Source organism: Gymnoscopelus braueri (assembly GCF_963280865.1).
Source record: "Gymnoscopelus braueri genome assembly, chromosome: 12".
In the NCBI taxonomy this organism is placed as follows: Eukaryota; Metazoa; Chordata; class Actinopteri; order Myctophiformes; family Myctophidae; genus Gymnoscopelus; species Gymnoscopelus braueri.
Window position 1 is genome coordinate 11,362,764 of NC_137614.1, and position 18,195 is coordinate 11,380,958.

Here is an 18,195-nt window from a genome sequence, read left to right on the forward strand (position 1 = left end):
AAAATTAATTATTGGCATAATATGAAAATGGTTAATTATTGTGTTGCTGTCAGGCAGAAACCTTGGATGTCCAAAACCTTTTAAGAAATGGAAAAAATAACCTCAGAATCAGAATCAGAATCAGAATCAGTTTTATTGTCACATCACAGGTTTACAAGGTAAAAAAGTGGGTGAAATTCTTTTTTGTACATCGTTCCCATCGCAATGTTAGTTTCCATAGAAAGAAGAGGGGGGGGAGAAGAAGAGGGTGGGGGGTAAGTGGGAAGGAGATCAAAACAAGAGAGCAACAGAAGGCCAGACAAGTTATCTACATATTTACAAATTACCTGAGATAATAAAAACTAAAAAAAACTAAACTAAGGTGCCTGAGCATAGCAGCAATGTATTGTATACTGTGCATGTTATACTTATACTGTGCATGATAGACAATGGACGTTAAGGTGCTTAGAGGAAAAGGAGCACAATAAAAAAGACCAAAAAAAGTCAGTGCGTTATACAAGGGATTAAGGTGCAAAAGGTCAGTGCGTGTCCACCTAGAGTGGACCGACCCTAGTATAATCCGCAAGTAGCTCCATGAGGGAGTGCAACAAAAAGTCATTTGTACCTGGTGTAGTCCACAGGTGTGTCCGAGGGGGGGCTAAAGTCCAAGTCATTGTCCCTGGTATAATCCACAGGTGTGTTCAGGAAGAGCCAGAAAAGTCTGCGCTGCCGGAAAAAATAACCTGTGTTCCAATTGATCCAATGTAGTCATTAATTAGTCTCAACCTCTCATTAACACTTTTCATTGGTTAAAAATGTATAAAACCCACAGACACACTAACCACTTTCACTTTAAATGTTACTACAAGCCGAGTTGTGAGCTTGTGAATTGGCTATTTTAGCTATTTTTGCTACTTTTGCGCAACACTCTTATACAATGAAGTAGGTAGGGCATTAATTTACGCCCCCTCAAAAAAACTTTTAAAGTTGAAATATGGAGATACTGTACAATGTTACTGCTCGAAAGCAACGATTGGCTAAACTAAGGTCTTGTCATGTCCAGGATCATGGAGAGCACAGAGGAGGTGGAGAATGATGAAGAAGAGCACATGGTGTCAGAGCTGCGCTCTGAACTCTGGGAAAAAGAGAGGAAGTTGACAGACATCCGCCTGGAGGCTCTGAACTCCGCCCATCAGCTGGAGCAGCTCCGGGATGCTATGAACAACATGCAGGTGTGTGTTGCATTGTATTCTCTGACACATGTATTAAAGGTACTGTAAGCGATATTTTATTGTGAAAATATGTGTTAAATGGTCCAATTCCTATAGCAATCATTGCTATAGATCCAGCTCTTTAGAGTACATAAAATAAAGATTTCAGGTCAGGATACCAATTTGATCCATTTGGGAGAGAGAACTGAGCACATAAGACACTTAAACCCCTTAACAAAAGTGGAATGGAACACAAGCTGATCAACGATCTTTGTGGGGTTCTCTCTCCTGATTCGTTCGTGAAATTGGTATCGCACCTGAAAATGTATTTTCTGTCTACTAACGAGATGGGGAGACCCCTGTTAACAAACACTATAGCAATGATTACTAGAATAATATAGAGCTTTAACTTTTTAACAAAATGCTTTTACTCTTTTAACCAAAAGAATATCACTTACAACACCTTTAATTATAGAGTACAGTATGCAGTGTTGCCAGATTCTGTGAGAGAAACAAGCAACCAGGTCTAGGAAAACCAGCCCAAAATAAGCGACTATGGGCCACATGAGCACTTTAACATATACATCAGCTATTTGAAAATAGCAGATCTACAAGCTCACAACGCGTCACGATGCGACGCGTTGTGAGCTTGTAGATCGGCTATTTTCAAATAAAATCTTGCGGGGAAATTATAATAAGCAGATCTGGCAACCCTGACAGTATGTGCAATTGAGAGTACATGTGAGTACATTTGTGCATTTATTGAAGTTGAGCGTAACTGTGAAATATCGCCCTCTTGTGGCCTACAGTCAACTGTGGAGAACCTGAAGCTAGAGAATGACCATTTGAAAACGGGAAGTAGCCCTGTTCCGGGCTCCGGTCCTACGACGTCCACCTCTCAGCCCTCAGGCCTGGCCTCTCTGCTGGGGCCCTCGCCTATGAGCATGTCCCTCACCAAGTCCTTCAGCCTCAGCCTGAATGACTGTAAAGAACCAGGTAAGAGACCACGCTTAGCAACACTATTGAAACCCATTAAGACCCGAGGCCGTGTCTACAAATGTCTTCTAACAGTTTTCTGAAAAACTATATTGCTGTATCAGTGGTTCCCAAACTTTTTCATGTCAAGGACCCCCAAAATTATATGTATTTGGCCGCGGACCCCTATCTCAAAATATTTTAGTTTTTAGATTTTAGTTAATAATGTTCGCTTTAGAAATATATATACAGTATTCACGATTTAAAAAAAATAGCAGATCTACAAGCTCATAGTGCGGCACGAATGCTGCGCTATGAGCATGTATATCTGCTAGTTTTGAATAGCCAAAGTATAAAATAATGGTTAAAGTGGTTAAAATATAGCTAAAATCTAAAATGACACGGATGCTTTCCCGGTTTTAATGGGCATTCTCATGTGTTATGAAAATGTCAACTGTATCTCTTTCCTCATTATAACCTCTCATTCTTTCATCAGACGTGTTTCCAGCAGCGGACACGCTAAGCATTTCCTCGCAACGGGACGACACGTGTGTAAAGGTGCTGGTGCGCATTGGAGATCAGACCGAGGTACACACTGGAAAATATTTACCCTGTCTCTTTGCAGTGATGGAAAGTAAACTAAGTACATTTACTCAAGTACTGTACTTAAGTACAATTTTGAGGAAGTATTTCCATTTTTTAATACTTTTATACTGTACTTCTACATCTCAGGCAAATATTGTACTTTTTACAGCTACAATTATTTGACAGCTTTAGTTGCTTTGCAGATTTGGAATATTAAGACAAAGCATACATAACCAACTAAGCCCTATTTTGTACTTCAGCTATTTAAAAATAGCCGATCTTCAAGCTCACAGCGCGTCGCTCTGCGGCTACCAGGTTTAACTCGTTAAACCTGGTAGCCCCTTCTGAATACTGATACTGACTGCACCACATGATTTTAATGTTGAGTTGAAGAGTTCTGGGAACTTATACACAATAAAGTCCTCAGTGTTCATTTAACACAGAGAATGTACAAATGTAGCCAAAGGACACTGAGGATTTTAAACAGTGTAGAACACAAACATGATCCCGTTTTATTACGCTGTGAAGTCATCGGTCATGCTTTGAAAGGTCACTGTGCAAAAAGTCTAATTGGCTGAACGCTGCATGGTGCTGAGGGCATCGCCACGGCAACACAAGCACTGACACTCTCCTCATAGGGAAACCATGGCAACAATGTCTGTGGGTGATTCACCATGTGTGTGTGTGTGTGTGTGTGTGTGTGTGTGTGTGTGTGTGTAGGAGAGTAAGCAGCAGCAGGAGTTCTATCTGGGTACGGTGCAGGTCACTGGGAGGATGGACTGGGCCAGTCTGGACTCACTCATAGCCAAGACATTCAGAGTAAGTCGAGATTCAATACAAAATGCGTTCTCGTTTCTCTTTGTTAACATCACATTATTACCACAGCATCATGTGATGCTGTGATGTAGACTTGTAATTCAAGGAGGTCATTTAGTTTTCTACTTTTTTGAGTTTTTGATGAATAAATGTGTTTCCTGTCCAGGAATACTTGACCCAAGTGGACCCGACGGCCAGCCTGGGTCTGTCCTGCGACTCGCTGCACAGCTACCAGCTGTCCCAGGGAGGAGGGCGGAGGGTGCTGGGTGGAGAGAAGCCTCAGGCTTCGCCTTCTCGCTGTCTGGGCAGTGGCCCAGCTCGCATCCTCGTTACCTTGAAAGGTCAGTGTGATCCACCGAGAGGAGAAGCACTGTGCTGATTGATTCTAGGATCCACATCGACTGTGGCTCATCTGGAATCATTGTTTTGACATTCTATATTGTCGCTGCCACGGGGGGGACTGTCCTAAACCAAAACATTTCCAAAACTATTACTTTTCAGAATTCAAATTAAACAATGGTAAAAAAAATAGCTGATCTGCAAGCTCAAAACGCATCATGATGCACAACACTTTGAGCTTGTATAGCTGCTATTTTTGCTACTTTTGTGTGACACTGTAGTATGACGAAGTCGGGCATTAATTCAGGAAAAAAGCATAATAAGAGGTTTCTACTGCAACCAAATGTATTAACATAGTCTCTCTCTCTCTCTCTCTCTCTCTCTCTCTCTCTCTCTCTCTCTCTCTCTCTCTCTCTCTCTCTCTCCCCCCCCCCCCCATGTCCAAACACTCCCTCAGGTCTCAGAGAGAAGAGTGTGGACTCCCTGGTGTTTGAGACCATGGTTCCTAAGCCCATGCTGCAGCACTACATCAGCCTGCTGCTGAAGCACCGGCGTGTGGTGATGTCGGGCCCCAGCGGGACGGGGAAGACCTACCTGGCCCAGCGGCTGGCCCACTATCTCCTGCTGCGCAGCCGGCCCGACTGCCCCGAGGCCGAGCCGCAGTCCCCCTCCTCCCCCACCCCATCGGGGGTCACTCACTGCACTGCTGTCACCTTCAACATGCACCGTCAGTCACACAAGGTAATCTGACCTCTGGATCTGTGTGACACTGGCCTGGACACAACCGTTTATTACTGGACTTTAAAGTGTTTTTTTTTATTTATGGCTTTTATTATCGCTTAGCCTCTGTAGGAGGCGAGTCGTCCGTTGTCTGTCTGGAAACCACTGGACCGATCAGCGCCAGATTACTTATGCTTTCTGCCAGACCTGGAGTCTGGTAGAAGTATTTAACTTTGATTTTATATGATGGGGGTGAAACCGTGCCCAAATTTGGAGTCTTTGATTCTCAGGCATATTCATGACAAGGACCCCCACATGAATATGTATTTGGTCGTGGAGCTTTTGTGCCAGGAACCCCCATACAAGATTTGCATTGTTAAAACGTTCCGAAAATATTCCAAATTTGTCACATTTGTTCAAGATTTGTTTGAAAATAGCTGATCTACAAGCGCACCAGCTTGTAGATCTGCACAGGCCACACGCCATTATTAGACCGCGTCTTGTGTCAAACACAAATGCACAAACATAAACAGTAAATGTGCAAAGACAAGGATTTAACCTCCTATGACCTTCTACTCCACAGGAGCTGCAGTTGTATCTGTCCAACATGGCCAATCAGATTGACCGGGAGATCAGCGGAGAGATGCCATTGGTTGTTATCCTGGATGACATCAGTGACGCTGCATCCATCAGTGAGCTGGTCAATGGAGCGCTTACCTGCAAGTATCACAAATGGTGAGTTCACCTTCCAGTAGACAGTTCATCTATGGATCAAGGTCACATTTCATTTCATCCATTATAATTAAACATTCTTTGCCTTTGCTGTTTTTTTCAGCCCTTACATCATTGGAACGACCAATCAGCCTGTGAAGAGTTCATCTAACCATGGACTGCACCTTAGCTTCAGGTACCGTAGATCTAGAGTCAAATAAAAGTAACAATATGGACAACCTTATCTTCTCTCCTACATTTAACTAAATGGCATTCATAAAATCACTGTCTTAAAAGGCTGATGGTCCTCACAAGTATAGTAATACAAACCTGTGTGTGTGTGTGTGTGTGTGTGTGTGTGTGTGTGTGTGTGTGTGTGTGTGTGTGTGTGTGTGTGTGTGTGTGTGTGTGTGTGTGTGTGTGTGTGTGTGTGTGTGTGTGTGTGTGTGACCTCAGGATGGTGACGTTCTCCAACAATGTGGAGCCTGCCAACGGCTTCCTGGTGAGGTACCTGCACCGCAAGGCGGCCGAGGCCCAGCAGAAGGAGGAAGTGGACCCGGCCGGGCGCCAGGCTCTGCTCAGCGTGCTGGACTGGGTCCCTCAGCTCTGGTACCACCTCCACACCTTCCTGGAGAAGCACAGCACTTCAGACTTCCTCATAGGTGAGAGAGAGGCTGGCTGGGGAGAGGGTTGTTTATTTTAAGGGGCGGAGGTTAGTTTTATTTACGTCTGCAATAATGGGTTATTGTCTTAGTGATCTACTGTATTCTGTTGATTACCTTTTAATCAAGTGATCTAGAAGCACTTTAAGCACCTAAAATAGAAATCGAATCTATTGAATCAACACGAAAAAAAGTGTGTGCTAAGTGACTAAATCGATCTCTGTGATAATCCACTAGCTTTACTATATACTTCCATAATGGTGTCATGCTACAATTACGGAAATTGCAGGTCCACTTGTAGCTTGTAGATCTGCTATTTTCTCTCTTATTGAAAATCTTTTCACCTATACCCAAATAAATGGAACCCAGGTTGAAATTGGTTAACTGTTAACTTCACGGTCCACTTTATGCTACTCGAATAAAAATCTATTAGTTCAATTGCCTGTTGCACCCCTAGTTTGATTGGCTATTAAGCACTAGGAGACTGGAGAAGAAACATTAACCTTTGAAAGGGCTGTATTCTTTGAAGTGAACCAGCGGATAATGTAAGAATACTTGTTGGTTAAACCACGAGAGCTGACAGGACGTTTTTATCTTCCCTAGGTCCCTGCTTCTTCCTGTCATGCCCAGTCACAGTGGCAGAGTTCCGGCCATGGTTTATCGACCTGTGGAACCACTCCATCATACCCTATCTGCAAGAGGGAGCCAAAGATGGAATCAAGGTGCTTACTCACCCATGGATGCATTTGTGTGTATTTGCACATACAAACGCACATGCACACAAACATTCACTCCCAATGTTCTAGTTTTGAAGTCCATGCAGACTTATGCAAAGGTTCAAATGTAATTTAGATGCATGTTATATAGACAGATGCTAGTTTCATTGTTTACCTGGTATTCTATAGTTTCAATGAACAGATTATTATTTTGATAGTATATTGTTTTTTAGACTGATGCTAGGTTCTTGGTTTACCTGTGATCCTAGTATACTGAGGCACTACACTGTCTCTCTGCACACAATTTTTAGTTGACGCAGGCACCGGAAAGGTATTTATTTAGGTATTTTAAAGTTGATACCGTTTTATACAGTCTATGGTTGATACACCATACCTTGAGCTAGGACCCTGTAGCATTCGTTTTGGGGCGGTACTTCTGCGGTTGAGTTTCAAACTCAATTAATAGTTCTAACAGACAATGGAGTTACCAGAGGTGTCGCCAGAAAGATGACAAAATGGATGTTACACAGTATGGGCCTTATTCACTAAGCTTGGGTACGCACAGATTTTGTACTTATGCGCAAATACGAATACGATATTTTTTTGGGTGTGTGGATTTTGGCATATGTACACTCATACTCAAGTAAAAATATTAACGTGCCCAACATGTGTCATCCCATATAAAAGAAAAGAAAAATATATCTTTTGCTTGAATGCATATTATAGACATGATGCAAATTCAAACCGATTTTTATACATTTTTCAGTCCCGCTCAGTGTGGTCGCCATTTCTGCAAATGTGACCACAATTCTGCGTACTTATATCATGATCATGCCTTATGTTGCAGGAGGCAACAGAGGCACCTCCAGTGTTGCTCTATTAATTTATAATATTGATCACATGAACGCCACACAATAGCCTAATAAGTCTTACCATCCGATGAGGATGCAGTATGGATGCAATCTAGCTGTGTCCATTAGCCTGCTCCATTCCACATCCTGACATAGGACAGCGGGTAAAGGACGGATTTCCCCTCAGTAATCAATAAAGCGTGATCTGATCCATAATCTATCGGATAGCGGCGTTCTAGTATGCCCTGGATTCCAGCGTCATCTTTTTACCTCAGCAAAGGTGAGCATTGTTCAGTAAAAAAAACCTTAGGCTATGTTATATCCTTCCCACGTTTTATTAGTCTATTATTTGGTGGTGGGCTTAACTGTGTTAACTTCTTTATTCACATTACACATGAGAGCAACTTTATCAACGTTCAGCTCGCTTCCAGACAGAACAGATGTACAAGTTGTGAAGGCGGTGCGATGCAACACGTTGTATGCTTGCAGATCTGTTCTTTTCTTCCCATGTTGGTTATTTCCGGTTGCCTTTTATGGTGTTAAATGGGGCATGGAACAATGCAAGGGATCGACACGGGAACACGCTTGTGATATACGAACAGCTGGGATTCATCATAAGATACACCTGTGATCGGCACAAAACAAGGCTCCACACTCTCTTTCATGAATCGCACGTCAGAATTTACACTTCAATATAGTAGGATCGAACATAGTAGGACATTTACAAACAGCTTTGTGAATGCCTTTTAAGAATTCCTCACCTTCTTCTCTACCCTAGGTGCACGGCCAGAAGGCCGTATGGGAGGACCCAGTGGAGTGGGTGAGAGGGACCCTCCCCTGGCCTAACGCCCAGCAAGACCAGTCCAGACTCTTTCACCTACCTCCACCCAGCACTGGACCCCCCGGCGAGGAGAGGAAACCCCCCAAAGATACTCCTCCTCCCGCCACACTGGAGTCAGACCCTCTGGTGAGTGTGAATTTAAGTGTGTTTAAAAATGGACAGTCCATTTGGGCATCCTTTTCAGAGGCGAGATGATTTGTGGGTGGGGAAGGTATGTATGTGGGTTAAAGTGTGAGGGCAAATGCTTGTGAAATGTGTTAGTTTATAACAACATGTTTCATCTAAGAAAGAAAAACAGGTGCGCTTCCTCTGGATGCCTTATTTAGTTTAGGCAGTGGGTGCTCAGCAATGTATATAACTTGAATCAAGGACCACCGAAGTGGAGAAAGCGGCACTCCAAAATAAATAATGCAAGACTGGCTCAGATGTAATTTCTCATTTTTATTGAGAGAACGCTAACGCGTTTCGGCCGCAGCCTTCCTCAGAGCAGATTACATTTTTTTATCTGCTCTGAGGAAGGCTGCGGCCGAAAACGTGTTAGCGTTCTCTCAATAAAAATTATAAATTACATCTGAGCCAGTCTTGCATTATTTATTTTGGAGTGCCGCTTTTTCCAGTGCCGGTCTTTGATTCAACATGTTTCATCAATTGCTAATTCTTTAAAAAGTTAATTCTATTAAAATCATATGTTTTGGGAATTGTAAAGCCTGAGTAGTACTTTGCTGCGTGCGGGTATCACACACCGAAAATAGCCAAAAATAGCCAACGTTGTGAGCTTGGCATGCAACCAAGTATAAATCTGGCTTGACAGCAAGCCCCCAAGACCGCTGAGGATTATTGAAGCAAGACAAGGCAATAAAGGACACTACTGCGCATGCTTCTATTGCCTGAAACCCTAGTGCACATGCTTCCAAAGTCTGAAACATTATAGTGCACTTGCTCTATTGACACCAACTTTGGTGTCAATCCAGGAAGCATAGTGCACTTCTGGGGCTTCATGCGCTGGGTGAGCAACTTTCATTGAAATGAATAGGTGGGGGCGGGGGCATTGATTGATTAAATACTTTATTAGTCAGACATTAAAGCTAAAAGGATAAACACAAAAAGTCCTGGGGACTTGTTTCCATTGTGGTCCTATGTATTCAATTAATCAAATTACAAAGTACAAAATTAACACAATGAACAAAACAAGGAAACAGTATGTACAAAAGCGATGGGAAATTTTAATTTACCTCCCCTTATGGTCTCCTGATAGATGATTTTTCAGGCCAATTTTGAAAGAATTGGTCTCTAGTTTTTATATAACTCTATGCTTGACACATTCTGTCTCTGTCTTCCCCTGCTGCGCAGATGGCCATGTTACTGAAGCTCCAGGAGTCTGCCAACTACATCGAGTCTCCGGAGCGGGAGGGAATCTTGGACCCCAGTCTGCAGGCTACCCTCTGAGCAGAGCAACCTGCTACACGGACACAATGTTGCCTAAAATAGTACGGATGATGACCGTCAGCCAAGCCACTGGAAACACAGACTCTGTGTTGTGCCTAACAAAATGGCTGACAGTGTGTGGAACATGGCGTTCAATCCACACGAGAACTTGATAGACTCAGAAGTCATCTGTGCGCTCAGTAGGCAGTTAGAGACTAAATTATGAACATAAAGGACCTACAGAATGTGTGATTATGGACAAAGGATAAGGTCTGCCTGACTATTATAATATTGTGAAAACCGTAAAACCGCTTTCTTGGGAAGTGTGGGCGAACATGTCGGGAAAGGTATTGATTTGTCTTTTCTCTGTTCCTCAGTTTTGTTATCGAGGGGGTTGGAGTTGTTGAATCTGCAAGTGCATGGTAACCAGAAGAGTATGATGCTAAATTTATATTATAACCTTATTGATCAAGACCTCATCCTATTTCCATTTTTAGCCACTAAGACGACTAGTGCTGACTGAATTTGTGTCGAGGAGGCACAGGCTTCATTTGGCAAAGAGATTAAGCTTCAAAGGTAAATTGTGACAACATCTGATTTCCCCCAAATTAGGACCGTCACTAGGCATCAGCCAAAAATGCACTTTATTTTCTACCTATCCTAATTGGGTTTTTATTGGCTGTGTCAGTGTCTAGGTCAAAGAGAGCAAATCAGATTGGCCTGTTCATGTAGTCTACAACTAAGTCCTCTAGGTGGCAGTATTTACTACCATTGGCCCTCAGCACTCTCAAAGTGTGCTGTCTCACTTATTGAAGGTGCTCCGTAGAATACCACACACTTAAGATACAAAGTAAATTGCATTGGGTAGTGTTTTTGTGTTGTCCGTTTTATTAAGACATCATACCATTCACTGATATTCATCAAATGCATCGGATGTCAGAACTGTGAATTTTCAAAGTGGATAAAAGTGACGTGCATGGGTGAACAGTACACTGAAACAGTTTTAAGATCAGTCTATAATATAATGACATTATCATTGGATCTGATGGTCAGCGGTTTGGTTTGGCTATGTATTGATATCTATAACCACAGATGTGTTGAGGCTGTCAAGCTGCCTACTGTACGTAACGCTGGTACCAGTACATTCCCTCGATATCCATCAGCAGATGGTGTGAGCCAACTGACTATGTTAGCAGACATTGTCTCATCACAACATACTATAAAAAACCCAGAGGTGGGGAAAAGTGCTGGTTTAACTTGTCTGCCATCACAGCCTACACTTTCTGGCTATATGCTTGCATAATATTCTGTACTTAGAACAACCGTTTTTTGAAACACACAACATCCTCTTGTGATCGTTAGGGGAGGATACAGCTTTGAAATCTTGTTTTTTTGTAGGATTTTATACCGAATTGTCCTCACTGATAATCATCTACTGAATACATCACAGCTATCACCCCCTATCTAACATGCCATTGAGTCCGATCGTCAGCCAAAATGATTTATCGACAGCGGCGCTGTAGAATCTCTAGATTTCAGTCATCATTGTTCCTGCTAATATCTCCCGCTCATCACCCCATGAGTATTTTGAGCAGAACACCAATGAAGAAACTGCCATCCATCCATTGCAGAACCTGTACAACAATAAGGATCTTCTTACTCCACGGCTTTGGTTATTTATATCTAAAACGACATTATTAACTTATAGAATTTGATTTGGTTTAATTCTCCCATGTCTTCCTCTGTCATCTAACAAGCTATAGGCGCAAGTGTCAGTTGCGGTATGTAAAGAGCTGAGCCTAATTTATATATCATCAGATGTATAAGATCATCGATGGCATCGCTCGCCGAAAATAACTGTAATTTTATTTGTAATGTTATGGCAGTGGTTCTCAACCTGTGGGTTGGATCCCCACATGATTTTTTTTGGGGGGGGGTCCCCAGATGACAGTTAAGTCACAATTTAAGGACTTTTTAGACGTTTTTAATACTTAAAAAAACTAAATGAAAAGTAATCAACAAACTATACTATAAAAACTGGTAAAACTAATTGTCAAATAATAGATAAGAAAGAGGCCTTATTTTTTTTAATAGCTGCCATCTGTGGAACCGAGTCGAACTAAATTTGCCTCAACTCCTACAACTCCAAGTGCTTGTCAGGGTGGGTGGTCCCCAGTTCAAATATGATTATTTTGGGGGGTCCCCAGTTCAAATATGATTATTTTGGGGGGTCGCAGCCTGAAAAGGTTGAGAACCACTGGGTTATGGTACGGTTGCTTCTGGTTTATAAGTGTCCTCTTGTCATTTCCTTCCTTCACCACCTCTCTTCATGACAGTTGACACAAATGACAAGTGTCTGTAGCTCTTACATCCTGTTTGCTGTGTAGATGAGGGAAGGAGGGGGGGGGGGGGGGCGAGGGGAAACTACTGTAAACAAATACGGTGTGCTCTTAACTTCTTAGCTCTGTGCCATTTGACGTCAGACTGCCATGTTGTGTACTTCCAAACAGGGTGCTGCTGGTGTAAACTAGAAATGCTGCCTCAGATTATTATCTGTGCCTAAAAACACAATGTTGGCCTGAAGCTGTCTGGCCCTTAGCTGCTGTACAAACTACCACACAAAGGCCTGGTTTTAGAGGGAGAGATCATACTATACCTGGAGAACTTCCCTCTGACCTATTATGATGTCACTTTAACGATGTCACTTTAACACCCAGATCAAAGAAAAACAGCATGCTGGGTAGACAGAGGATGACCGTTTGGACCTTTGGCTGGTAGTTATGATGATTAGAACTGATAGTAAAGAGTGTGTGTGTGTGTGTGTTATCTGTGCACTCTGTGCTAGGATAGACTGTAAAAAAAAAAGAAGAAGAATGGGCTTCTTACTTACTAGTTGATGTGTGATTTGACACCGAACAACACCTTACAAATTGTTCTGAATATCAGTGTGAAGGACGCGATATCTTTGAGGAGTTGCCTGAGAGTGTAAGCGGTGTAATGACACCTCACCCAGAGAAGTAGTGATGTTGATGCATGTATCCCCGGTGTGTTCCCAAAAACCTTGCCTCGATCGTTGGACCTACCGTACTTACCTTATCCATAGGAAGGGGGGGGGGGGGTTTAATAACTATCTTATTTCCATGTTTGTTTGTTTTTAAGCAGATATTTCCTTTTTCTTATGCAATTCTTTGTATAGTTATCTTTCTCTTTTGTACAGGACATGGCTATTGTAAACATTGTAAATAGTCAACGCATCTCTGCGACAGCAATCACTTAAACTATGGAGGTGTGTATAAAGAGAAGGCCCTTGTATGCAGTGAATGGAGGAGGATCCTGGCGGTCATTTTGTATTCCTCCGCTGTGAAGGGGCAATGGAGGCTTGATGGAGAAGGGGGCTAATAGTGGATTCATGGCATGTCTCTATAACCACAGCGAATCCCATATGTCTAACATTGCTCTATAGACACTCAATAAAGTCATGCCATCCTTCACATCAATGTGTCTTGAGTTATTTTTTTTTGGGGGGGGGGCATTCTGCCAGAAACTTACATGATCTGTCCTGGAACTGTTACAGTGACTAAAACTTGTATAATCCCAAACTGATTAGTTGGTTGATTTCAGTGAGTTTATTATATTTCTTTGAGGAATAATAAAAACATTTTAGATACAACCAGGGACATGTGATGAATAAGAACATTTTACTTGCATAAAATAAACTCATTAGGATACGATTCTAACATATAATATATATATACACACACACACACACACACACACATTCATTTGTCTAACAGGGCCTGATCATTTGAGGAAATATGTACAAAAATGTGTTTTATTCTAATGTTAAAACAAAATGCTGAGTTGTGTTTCTCAATATTGAACATGTCCTCCATATGACTACAATGTCAGATTAAATAATAAGCTTTTTTTTCTCTGCAAGACCTTTAGAAGTGGAAATGGTAGAATGTCCCTTTTACTGTGTCTACATCCCAGTGTGCTTTGTTGTTGTTTTACCAGTCTTCGCCACTGAAGGCGCCCAAACGTAAGTGATTATTTTGGGGGCTTTTGGTCTTTGCTGTGACCATGTGCTTCCTTCCTCGCTCTATCCATAACGCACTGGAGCGTAACATGACTCATATATCATAGCTCGCTGTATGAGTAGTTAGTTCTGTGGAATGTGGATACATCTATAATGTGTTAAAGACCCCTTAGCAGACGACAACATCACACTGATAAGAACCAGTATGCGTGCAACCAGTATGCGCGCAATGAAACCCATTCTACCAGGTCTCGCTAGGACGCGCCTCACCAGCCAACACACAAGTTGGGGTGTGCTGAAACCAGCGCACCCCAAAACAACAGGTTGAGAATTGATTGCGTGAAACAATCACCTGTGCATCCAGTCTCAATGTTGGTAAACAAATAATTGGTGTAAGTAACAGTAAGTAGCCAATGTTTTGTTGACGCTTTTTAGTGTGCATAGTTGCTAGCTCTGGTCCAGAGCGTTAGTGAGTTCTCTCTCACCAACGCTCTGGACCAGCCAGCCAGAGCCAGGGCTATATAATTGCCTACGCAGGTCATATATTACAATATATTGTATGCTATCCCTGAAACAGGACTTGGAACCACTTGTTCCTGGTTTGCGAATTTTCTACATTTACAACTGCCACATCTACGTAAACGTTCAGATTTCAAATATAAAGGGCTTACCCCCAAACCACGGATGTAACAAGTTGAAGCGCATGGGTCTAAGTACCCGTATCTTCCTTATTGTTCAATAAAAAGCATTTTAATCTGATTGGCGGCCATTTTTTGTTGTTGTTTATAGTGTATCACAGTGCAATACACCTCCCAACCGATAGGGTCGCGTAGTTGAAAGAATCTGAGAAAGTTTGGAGAAAAAGCTTTTTATTGAACAATACGGAAGATAGGGGTACTTAGACCGGTGCGCTTCAGCTGTTTACATCCGTGGCTTGAGGGTAAGCACTTTATATTTGAAATCTGAAAGTTTATATATATTATATATATATATATATATATTTTAGATGTAACAGTTGTAAATGTAAAAAACTTCGCAAACCAGGAACAAGTGGTTCCATGACGCTTGTGACAGACGTCATGTGAACCATGGCTAATTGTATGCCAAATCGTGGGCGCATCGGAGTTCAGTGAAATCAGTGGTTCCCACACACTTTTTAGCTTGAGACCCAAAAGAGAAATCAGATGTTTGCCCGGCACCCAAACTAGTGAAAATAGCAGATCTACAAGCTAACAATGCCTGGCATTGCACCGTTGTGAGCTTGCAGATCTGCTATTTTCACTACTTCTTTAACGTTTTTGTTTTTTCATTGAAATTATTTGATTGTTTGAATGTTTTAATTGCTTTTAATTGATGAAAAGTTTGTGATTTTGTTGTTTAAACTTTTTAAAATCTTTTGAAATGATATATTATTTATTTGTATTTAACTATTAGAAATGAAAAAAGGGAATATTTACTTGCGACCCACAAAAGGGTCCCGACCCACTGCTTGGGAAACAGTGAGTTAAATGATGGAGGGAGGGTGGGTGTGGCCATGTGGGTGACTGTGACCCGGTGTGTGGGGTCCCATGTCATGGAAGGGGTGGAGTCTCGTTGCCCACAGTCCCACCCACACTATATATTACCTGATCAAGTCCCTCTTGTCTTCTTTATTCAGAGGACTAGCTGATCCCTAGGATACTTCACTTTGCACCACCATGCCATCCAAACCTGCACCCATCAAGAAGTCCCCCGCCAAGAAGGCGGCGGAGCCCGCTAAGGCTCCAGAGGAGCCCGCTAAGGCTCCAGAGGAGCCTGCACCTGCACCTGCCGAAGCTGCCCCAGCAGAGGCAGCGCCTGCAACCCCAGCAGAGGGACCCCCAGCAGAGGCACCCCCCGCTGTTGAAGGTAGTGCTGCAGGTGCATGGAAGTAAATAGCCTTGATACAAGACTGTCATAGATTTGACCAATGACCGTCTTTCTTGATCCAAGGCTACATTATGTCTGCGCCAGAAGCGCTCTCATCAGCACAGCAAACTATAGTACATTTTCTGTTTTCTGCTAACCTTGACTTTTTTTGTTTTTGTTTTGTTTATTTGCACATTTAAAAACAACACATTTGTAACAACAGCATAATATTGGGCTGTGCGGGTGAGATTTAGAAAACCCCATGGGGTTTATGAAGTTAATCTCACCTCATTTAACAACAAAAATACAAAGTAATCAGAAAAATTAAAAGCAAACATATATTATTTGGCAACATCAATAATACAACAATGAATACACAGTATGAATGAAACAGAAAAAAGAAATATTAAAACAGTGTATGTACAAGTGTGTGTGGTGTGGGTGTAAGAGTGGAAGACTATGTGAATTGTTCAATTTGATTCATCAAATGGGTTCTAAGCTTATATTTAACATTCAAAACAATGATAAATGGCAAGTGACATTTCCATTCAATCATTTCAATTGGAATCTCAATCTACTAGACCTAGCCTACTGTGAATATGTCGCCTGTTAAACATCAGAGGATTTAAACATTCTACATTATAGCCGGTATAATAAATCCTTACACATTTTACTTCAAGTAGCTTAGGTTAGAATATAAAGTAACCAACACCGTCTGTAACAGTAACTCCGTGCAGCATTTTAAGGGGTGTATGTCATCTTCTGAATGCACTGACCCAGTTGCTCTGGTCCTCAGTCAGCATGCTGATGACATCAATTGGAAGGTGTTGTAAAATTATAGGGGGGCAACATCTTACATCTATGATGTATCTGTGTTTTGCTGTAGGGTGCCGATTAGTTTTAGCTGGTTGTGCCAAAACAGTAGTACTAAAGGTACAGCAGGGTAAGTGATATGTTTAAAAATAAAAAAGTGTTAAATAGCCCTATATTCTGATCGTCCTCATTGCTATATAGTGTTTGCTCTAACAGGGGTCTCCCTGTCTCTCCTGCTCTTTAGTACAGAAAATGCATTTTCAGGTTGGGATACCAATTTTATCCAATCAGGAGAGAGAACTCGCACAGAATACAGATTAAACAAGTGAAATTGGAAGTGATGGCACTAAGAGATGAGCAGACAAAATTGGAATTGGAACACTATACAATTGAAGCTGATAAATGGGTACTCTCTCCTGATTGGTATTTTCTGTTTATTAAAGAGCTGGAGAAATGGGGGAGACTCCTGCTACTGAACAAACACTCTATAACAACGATTACTATCAGAATATAATGTGCTTTAACCTTTTATCAAAACACTTTTTGTTTTAACCAAAAAATATCACTTACCCTACCTTCAATGCATGGCTATAATGCTTTATAAACATACTTATGAGGCATTATAATCTCCCTATAACACTGTGTAATTACAGTTATAAATATAACTAGCCTATTCATGATGTAACCATAACATGTTATAAAGCCTGGGTTTTATCATGACTTAAGTCATAAATGTATTTATAATGTGTTATAATGATTATGGTTATAAAGTATTATGAGTATCTATATAATTATAACTATAATAATGCAGTGTTATAAGCAGATTAGAATGCATTTTAGGTATGTTTGTCATGCATTATAGACATGGGATGCATAGGAAGTGTTACCAAACTGATCAAGTCAGACCTACAATATCCAAATGACATCTAATTGTCCCAACTGATCTCATGTCTGAATCTGATGCTGCTCCTGAGTCAGTACTATTTGTGAGACTGTGTTGTCCAGGGGGTACATATTGTGTTTTCCTTCAGATTTTCTTCTATACTTTACACACTTTACACTTTATTACTTATTACATAGTACCCTTGTATACACATACTTGTGTGAGCAAACAAAACCTCTTGAATCTCGGTGCTTCCGACCGAGTGGGCTTGCTAACAACTTTGATAGGTCAACTATAAGACTATAAGATTCATTGAGTTTTCATGGTAAAGGCTACAACTTTGTACACCACTGGAACCTTATCTAACCTCTTTATTCCACAAGGTACAGTATGATAACATTGCATTTTATCTACATATGCCAGCAGAGTTAATGCTAATGACAACAGCATTTGCATCGCAATTGGCTATAAACGCAATGCTGTAGGTCAGCATCACTGATTCTAGGTTGTAGAACAACAATTGAGCCTGCTTTGCCCCAGAAAGATGCTTTGACTTAATATTCAACCTGTAACCTCAGCACCTGCACCTGCTGTAGAGGAGGAGACTCCAGCTCCCAACCTTGAACCTGAGGCTGCAGTTGATGGTAAAACCTGACCCCTGTTATAAACCAACAATCATACCTACCTGCACAACCTGTTACGATCATAGTTTTTCTTTTAAAACGTAGTGGTTCTTAATGTT

General features: G+C 41.6%; 2 protein-coding genes across 15 annotated transcripts in view; both read left to right on the forward strand.

Annotated features, from left to right (window-relative positions):
- The window catches only part of nav1a (neuron navigator 1a), a 154,944-nt gene extending 142,245 nt beyond the window's left edge, over nt 1-12,699 (forward strand). For all 8 annotated transcript variants that reach the window (XM_080444380.1, XM_080444383.1, XM_080444385.1 and 5 more), the window contains 12 exons: nt 1,043-1,211; nt 2,000-2,186; nt 2,662-2,753; nt 3,471-3,569; nt 3,733-3,907; nt 4,363-4,646; nt 5,209-5,360; nt 5,461-5,532; nt 5,793-5,998; nt 6,602-6,720; nt 8,344-8,532; nt 9,757-12,699. In XM_080444380.1, the coding sequence (XP_080300506.1) occupies nt 1,043-1,211; nt 2,000-2,186; nt 2,662-2,753; nt 3,471-3,569; nt 3,733-3,907; nt 4,363-4,646; nt 5,209-5,360; nt 5,461-5,532; nt 5,793-5,998; nt 6,602-6,720; nt 8,344-8,532; nt 9,757-9,852 (1,840 nt within the window). In that variant the 3' untranslated portion in view covers nt 9,853-12,699. The remainder of the gene's footprint in view (nt 1-1,042; nt 1,212-1,999; nt 2,187-2,661; nt 2,754-3,470; nt 3,570-3,732; nt 3,908-4,362; nt 4,647-5,208; nt 5,361-5,460; nt 5,533-5,792; nt 5,999-6,601; nt 6,721-8,343; nt 8,533-9,756) is intronic.
- A 1,470-nt stretch (nt 12,700-14,169) lies between these two features.
- mybpha (myosin binding protein Ha) overlaps nt 14,170-18,195 on the forward strand; it is a 34,954-nt gene continuing 30,928 nt past the window's right edge. For 5 of the 7 annotated variants that reach the window (XM_080444835.1, XM_080444833.1, XM_080444832.1 and 2 more), the window contains exons 1-2: nt 14,254-14,272; nt 15,528-15,757. In XM_080444835.1, coding sequence (XP_080300961.1) covers nt 15,568-15,757 — 190 coding nt within the window. In that variant the 5' untranslated portion in view covers nt 14,254-14,272; nt 15,528-15,567. Of the gene's footprint in view, nt 14,273-15,527; nt 15,758-18,195 lie in introns of all 7 variants that reach the window. The other 2 variants (XM_080444830.1, XM_080444831.1) reach the window with 2 other exon arrangements.